Below are 7,983 nucleotides of genomic sequence, written 5' to 3'. Positions count from 1 at the left end.
GCTTTTAGTTATTATGCCGCCCGCAGTTGGAATCAGCTTCCAGAAGAGATCAGATGTGCTAAAACATTAGTCACATTTAAATGCAGACTCAAAACTCATCTGTTTAGCTGTGCATTTATTGAATGAGCACTGTGCAATGTCCGAACTGATTGCACTATATTTTATGTATAATCATTTTCTATTCTTAACTGTTTTAAATTCATTTTAAACCTCTTAAATCAATTTTTAAATCATTTTCAAAGTTTTGAATTCCTTGTTTTATTGTTGTGATTATTTTATTATTTTTATTTTTTTTTCATTTCTTTTATGTAAAGCACTTTGAATTACCATTGTGTATGAAATGTGCTATATAAATAAACTTGCCTTGTCTTGCCTTGCCTAAATAACCAAAAATAAAAACGTCTGTTTTAATTAAAAATGTGCTTGCGGTTAAATAAATTGTGCTGAAGAAAGTACTAATTATCTTACATGAGCATCAGCATCATGGAGGAAGTTGGCACAGTCATGATAGCCATTGTATTCTGCCAGATCCACTGCAGTAAACCCATCGGAATCTCTCTCCAGCGGACTGATGTGATTATTCAGCAGTACTCGGCAGCACTGAGGGAACGAGAGATTAGAGCTGTCATTCAAAACCTCTGTGAAAGCATTTCGAACTTCTTAAACTGTAAAATCCTCTGAGCGTTCATGGAAAGGATTTGTGATTGGAACTGAAGGAACAGTGACAGACACCTCTAGTTCTCCATTCTCCGCTGCATCATGCAGGGGGGTCCCACCCCAGAGGTCTTTCAGGACCTTTGCTCCCATCAGTAAAAGACGCTCCACAATACGATGGTGGCCCTCGCTAGTGGCGAAATGCAGTGCTGTGGCTCCACCGTTATCCTGACAGGACAGATCCAGATCTGTGAAGGAGGCCTGAAGAATCATATCAGAGACAGAATTAGAGTTAGCTCTTATATAATACTTACATTTATTTAATAAAACCTGAGTGACAGAAGCAGCTGTAACTCACCAGCCAGACCACCAGGGCATAGTGTCCCATGTGGGCAGCTGCATGCAACACACTCATGCCATCTTTGGCCTGCACATGGACGTTTGCACCGCAGTCCTTCACCAGGTATTCAACCACATGCAGATGCCCCTCCTGACAGGCCAGATACAGTGGAGTGGCCCCAGTTCCTGTCTGGCAGTCCACACACCTGTACCAATAATACATTTTAGACTTTGCATGTATAGACTAACATAACATAATCTCCTTTTAAGTCTACATTAATTAACAAGCCACGTTATGTTTACAGCTCTTTTCAGTGGTGTCAGGTATGTTTATATGCACTAATTTTGATTTCAGATTCTGAAAGTTCTATTTATATGATCCCTAAACTTTACAACCCAATTCACATATATGCATTAAATGTATTCCAAACAAAACTTCAGTGTGTGCATAGTGCACAGTTAGTTGCTATATTCAGAACTGAAGAAAGCCACCACGATAATGTCACAGAGTTACCATGAGTATAAGTGTCATTTTTGCCTTTATGATACAACTAAAAAGAAACCTTACACATATGCTGGAATAGCTATTTTAGCAAATGTTTAGTAAATACTGAGTCTCCTCCACTGACCAGTTTATAAGATGACAATAAAGTTCGTAAAGTTCGTAAAGACACATTCGTGAAGTTGTGTTCACACTAGATGTTGAAGCATGCAAACTTTCTACTGACACTGCAAAAGTTGTAATATATCACATTTATATCAATATGTCACACTCTGTGGCATTTTTTTATATATATAACATCCAAAATGTAGAATATGTACAATCTACAGCACTTTATACTGCAATTTTACAGATTTAAAGTTAACATTCTTTTAAATCAGCTAAGAGGTCTGCTGATCTTTTACTGGTCACATGTCTCCATGTGATGTGAATTCACTGGTCAGATTTCACCAAACTTGCTTTATGGTACACAGCAAAATTCGTAAAAAAAAAAACAAAAAAAAGTGCATGTAACGAAAAGTGTAGTGTTACCGGCCCTTAAGATGTAAGACAATATCAATATGTCACACTCTGTGGCATTTTTTTATATATATAACATCCAAAATGTAGAATATGTACAATCTACAGCACTTTATACTGCAATTTTACAGATTTAAAGTTAACATGCTTTTAAATCAGCTAAGAGGTCTGCTGATCTTTTACTGGTCACATGTCTCCACGTGATGTGAATTCACTGGTCAGATTTCACCAAACTTGCTTTATGGTACACAGCAAAATTCGTAAAAAAAAATAAAAAAAAAAGTGCATGTAACGAAAAGTGTAGTGTTACCGGCCCTTAAGATGTAAGACATATGCAAATATAAAGATGGGAACACTGCACATGTGCAAAAGGTATTTTTTAATCCGATTGAGAAAATAGTCAGTATTTTAAATCCAATTGAGAAAATAGACAGAATCAAGCATTTATATGCTTAATTAATCAAATTATTTCACATCTACACCCAGGGCCGCATTAACCATTGGGCTAGGCGGGGCTGAAGCCCTGGGGCCCGAGCAAGGAGGGGGCCCGTGATTGGCTGTGGCGTAGACTGACGGACATCGGTAGTTTTCTGTAAATTCCATGCATTACCATTAGAAATTAAAACGTCACATTTGGGGCCCGAGCAAGGAGGGGGCCCGTGATTGGCTGTGGAGTAGACTGACGGACATCGGTAGTTTTCTGTAAATTCCATGCATTACCATTAGAAATTAAAACGTCACATTTGAATTTGTTTTTCCAATCAAATGCATGTATTATATATTTTACTTTTGAACAAACTGTGCACGTAGCCTATCTATCAGGTGATCGCTGCACCTAATGTCTGCATTCACCTCTCTTCACTTCATTCTGGTGTAATCTAGAAATGGTCATGCAAAGAACAATCTTCGATAAGTAAAAATGTCAACTATTCTAAAAAAAAAAAAAACAGTGAGAGAAAAAAATTCAGGTGATCGCTGCCCCTAATGTCTGCATTCACCTCTCTTCACTTCATTCTGGTGTAATCTAGAAATGGTCATGCAAAGAACAATCTTCGATAAGTAAAAATGTCAACTATTCTAAAAAAAAAAAAAACAGTGAGAGAAAAAAATTAGGAGAGAGGGGAAAACTAAGAGTTATTTTTCATGCCTTGTGTTTAAATGTTCGAATACACATAGTTATGAGTCAAAATGCCTGTCTCCTCGTCAACACAGTTATTTGTGTCTTAAATGTACGTTAATAGTTAAAGATAAAGCATGTGCACTAGTTGGCTATTATGCGATCCTGGAATTATATGATGAGATTTTAAAGAGATATTCACCCAAAAATTGTAATACTGTCATCATTTACTGTATGAATTTCGTTGTTCTCCTCAACATAAAAGAAGATATTTTGAAGAATATTCGTAACCACCAGAAAGTTTCTGGTCCCTGTTGACTTCAATAGTGTTTTTCTCTCTCTCCATACTATGGAAGTCATGGGGCACAGACACTGTTTGGTTACCAGTATTGTTCCAAATACATACGTTTGCATTCAACATCAGAATGAAACTCATTCAGGTTTAGAACAACAACAATATAACTTTAATTTTTGGGTGAACTATTCCTCCAAAGCAGCCTAATATAGCTGCTCTTGCCATTTGTGTCAATAATGTAAATTAAACATTAGAAAGAAAATTTATATTTGTAAAATAATGTATATTGAATTTATACAGTGAAGACTATTCAGTCTATTTGTAGTCTATTTATTTTATACAATATATTTCTTATTCAGTGCTTTAAGTGTTTGTAGGTCAATTTATTTGTTCTGTTGTAATTCATGACTGTTTACTTGTCTTCAGTAAGTTTGTTTTTACATAGGCTAGTATTTTTATTTTTTTTTGAGATATTGGAATTGGTAACAAGAATTATGAAACTTTGATTGGATAAAAAGCCTATGTTAAGCTATATCATTATTGTGACGGGGGGCCCTGCAGTAAGTCATAGCCCCGGGGCCCATTGAGGTCTTAATGCGGCCCTGCCTACACCACCCCTTCCAATCCCATCAAAATTTCAGTAAGACCGATTGAGGTGTTTACAAGAAGGCTCTTCAATCCGATTGAGCCATCATTCCAATTTCTTATGGATTATTTGGTTGCGTTTTAATGTATCGTAAGAGGTATAAGCTCTATTGCATCACAAAGTAGAAGTTGGTAGCAGTGCAGAATAGATGTACAATAAATGCACAGGTGGCGACATGTGGCAGGCAAGTGGTTCCTCATGTATTATAGAGGACAGAGCCCAGATGGCAAGTTTGACGTGTCAGATGACTTTTCCCCAGCCTCCCTGATGAGCAGCAGTTCTCAATAAATGGCAATGTGACAGCATTGGTGCATCTAATATTAGCGACACAGTTCATTCAGATGGTTCATGTAAGTGAACTGAACAAAAAAAAGATTCACCTCTTTTTTTATTTATATGCTGCTGCTTTACTATGTTTTCGACTCGTATAAACAAATGAAATTATATTATTTTAGTTAATATTTAGCATTTTTATCTGTTTAAGTTTGATGTTCATGAGATTCTAAACACCCTCATTACAGTATTTTTGTGTCTTAAAGGGATCATTCAATAATTGACAAATAGAAGTTCTGTCATTACTCATGTCATTTCAACCCTGTATGACTTTTCTGCAGAACACAAAAGAAGATATTCTTAAGAATGTTGGTTACCAAACAGTTGCCATTGGCTTCCATTGTATGGAGAGAATTTTTATTTTTTATTTTTTATTTTTAAGTGTTCCACAGAAGAAATAAAGTCATACGGGTTTGGAATGAAATGAAGGTGAGTAAATGATGACAGAATTTTCATTTTAGGGTGAACTACACCTTTAAATTGCTTAAACATAGTTCTATCATGACAACTCAGAAGATTTAAGCATGGTAATGTATATGACCGTGTTAATGTATTTGGTCTTGGTGGAATAGATCTGCTACACTGCTGAATTGCTGCTGCTGTTGGTTATTGCTGTTGTTGAAGATTATTGCTGCTGCTGCTTCAAAGCAAGTACAGGAGCGTGCTACTGCCAGCACATATGCCAATACGGTACTGTGAGTATTTAAGACATACTGCTGCTGCACAAATAGCATATAAATTAACCCGTAGCAGATCTATACAGGTGGAGCTGGGGAAGGTGGAGGATTTCAGAGGATCTCTGAAAGCGCGCTGCAAAATGCTCTAGTGCAGTTGTTCCCAACCACATTCCTGGAGGCCCCCCAACACTGCACATTTTGCATGTCTCCCTAATCAAACACACCTGATTCAAGTCATCAGCTTATTAGTAGAGACTCCAAGACCTGAAATGGGTGTCAGACAAAGAAGACATGCAAAATGTGCAGTGTTGGAGGGGCCCCAGGACCGTGGTTGGGAACCACTGCTCTAGTGCAGTGGTTTTCAAACCTCTCCATGAAGTACCCCCAGCACTGCACTGTATCTGACACACCCACTTCAGGTCTTGCAGTCTCCACTAATGAGCTGATGAGTTGAATCAGGTGTAATAGATGAGGAAGACATACAAAACGTGCAGGGCTGGGATTGGTTACTCCAGGATTGGTTTGAGAATCACTGATCTAGTGAATGCTAACCAGCTATTTAAATGTAAAGCAACAAGCTCATCGGCTGCGAATGCAATATGAACCAATCAGCTAGTGCCAAGTTGTTTAATGCTGTGAATTATCAGTTTGCGTTAAGAACCCATCAGTCTGCACCATCTCGAGTTTCATGACTAGAACTTGCCATTTATGTACTTTTTGTTGGTAATTTGCAGCCAGTCCCTTTTTAAAAAAAAAAGCAGTTCAACTACTTGAAATGATGAGTAGCTTCTAACTTGACAAGCTAGAGGTTAAAAGTACACTGGTCATGTGAAATGTACTGTAAAGTAGTGTTTAGCCAATGAGGGATGGTGTAACAGTCTGTGAGCCTCACCGTGGGGAGCAGGACATGAGCAGTTTGAGGGAAGTGAGGTCTCCGCTGGCTGCAGCGTAATGGACAGGTCGAGCTCCACAATCTGTCTCTGCCTCTGTGCTTCCTCCCTCAAACAACAGCCACTCTACTGCCTCCGCATGGCCAAACCGGGCAGCCAGGTGCAGGGCCATCGCTCCCTCGCCATCACGATCCTGTAGGCCAGAGACGGACACAAAGACAGCATCCAAAACCTAGTTTGAAGGCGTCTGAATCATGGGCATAGTTAGTAGTACATCACAATGACCTTTCAATACACAGTACTGATGCGCTATTATGCTGTCAGTGATATTAATAAAAGAGGTGCTTCTTTACTCACATTGTACATCCATCATCAATGACCTGTGTAATTGACATTTAAGGGAACTGACACAGCAGCCTATCCTCAAGAACACCATCAATCCAGCTGTCAAATGTCATTTTTCTCTCGATATATCATGGCACTCACCTCAATCCCACACTTCCTCTGTCTCAGCAGCCACTGCAGCTCCCGCACGTGCCCGGTGGCAGCAGCATCATGGGCGGCTGTGGCGCCATTCTTCGTACGGGTGTGGCAGGGGAAACAACCTTCATTCACCAGAAACTCCAGGCAGTCCAGTTGCCCACAGCGGGCAGCATGGTGGACGGGAGAAGCTCCCTGGGCATCTGTGATGGTCGGACTGAGATATCCGGACACATGCAAGGCCCTCAGAGCCTCCACATCCCCCTCTCGAGCTGCCTGAATGGCTCTGTGGAGCACCATGCTAGACCTCAGCCAGTCAGAACAAAAGTGGCAGGGGTCCTTGGGCTAAACCCAACTATCTCTCTCGGCTCTCGCTCCCTCTCTAAAATGATACCTGAGCTTGCTGACAGATGTCCATGGGAGAGATGAAGGGGGTGTATAAGCACTGAGCCAGAAATGTAATGAGAGCCCTCATGTGAAAACATACATCTGATTATATTCCCTGATACTATAACAAAATATTACTTTGAAAAGTTAGAAAGACCGCAAGTGATCAAGGAAGCTGGAAGTAATTTTTGACTAAAATGTTTTTTTTTTTTTCATAAATGATGCAAGAGTGATCATATTTAGAATTTATTTATATCATATATTTAGATATATTTAGATCATTTAGATCAGAGATGCCAAAACCAGGTTTTGTGAATTATTTTTTAGTGGGTTCATTTACATGAATCATCCAAAGAATGAATTAGACTTTCACTATATCATAGAAAGAATAGTTTAGGATGAATCGATCTGTTAGAATCTTCTTTCTTTGGAAGATTATTTCCGCCACAAAAAAAGTAATGCTTTGATAAATCCTAACTATGAGATACCAAGTCAAGAATTTGAGATACTAAGTTATAATTATGAGACAGAAAAGTCAAAATGTAAAAATCCCAGTTTATATTCCCTACTTTTAAAAGTTAGAAAGACCATAAGTGATCAAAGAAGCAGGTAGATGTAGTTTTTGTCCGAAAATAGTGCAAGACTGATTCATATTTTAAATTGCTTTATCTGGAGATGCCAGAACTGAAAGACATTTCATTGGCACCTTGCTAGGAAAACACCATGTAAGAGGTTTGCATACAGATGTTCTATTACAATATCTATAGTGTATTTTAAATGACTAACTCGTTTAGATCAGAGATGCTCAAACTAGGCCTGTGAGCTAAAGTTGGCCTGTGATGACCTTTGATTTGGAGCAGGGTTATTATAATGCTACAACTAAGACCATAAAAAAAGTTTTACACAGTTTTTATAAACATTGACTGAAATATTTTAATTTCTAATTAATCTTTTTATTTATTTTTTTGTTGTTGTTGTATTTTAGCATTTAAATGTATAGAGTATCAATGAAAAGTTAATTCGATTAAAAAAAATTGAATAGAATAGGGTTGGATATAATGCAGCATTTACTTGTGGCTCATGGCCATAAATCAGTTTTTGGCCATAGTAAAAAGTTTGGGCACCTTCGTCTGATTTAGATTTT

General features: G+C 38.2%; 1 protein-coding gene across 1 annotated transcript in view; it reads right to left on the bottom strand.

Annotated features, from left to right (window-relative positions):
- espnlb (espin like b) overlaps positions 1-6,921 on the bottom strand; it is a 16,279-nt gene extending 9,358 nt beyond the window's left edge. Inside the window, exons 1-5 of the mRNA XM_016278466.1 lie at positions 6,459-6,921; positions 5,975-6,165; positions 1,013-1,199; positions 733-915; positions 469-600 (exon numbers count right to left, since the gene is read on the bottom strand). Of these exons, the coding sequence (XP_016133952.1) occupies positions 469-600; positions 733-915; positions 1,013-1,199; positions 5,975-6,165; positions 6,459-6,752 (987 nt within the window). The 5' untranslated portion in view covers positions 6,753-6,921. The remainder of the gene's footprint in view (positions 1-468; positions 601-732; positions 916-1,012; positions 1,200-5,974; positions 6,166-6,458) is intronic.
- Between the last annotated feature and the right edge of the window lie 1,062 nt (positions 6,922-7,983).

This window comes from Sinocyclocheilus grahami, unplaced genomic scaffold, assembly GCF_001515645.1.
Source record: "Sinocyclocheilus grahami isolate Dianchi unplaced genomic scaffold, SAMN03320097.WGS_v1.1 scaffold121.1, whole genome shotgun sequence".
Lineage (NCBI taxonomy): Eukaryota > Metazoa > Chordata > Actinopteri > Cypriniformes > Cyprinidae > Sinocyclocheilus > Sinocyclocheilus grahami.
The sequence above is the reverse complement of the archived record's forward strand: the minus strand, read 5'-3'. Positions and strand labels throughout refer to the sequence as shown.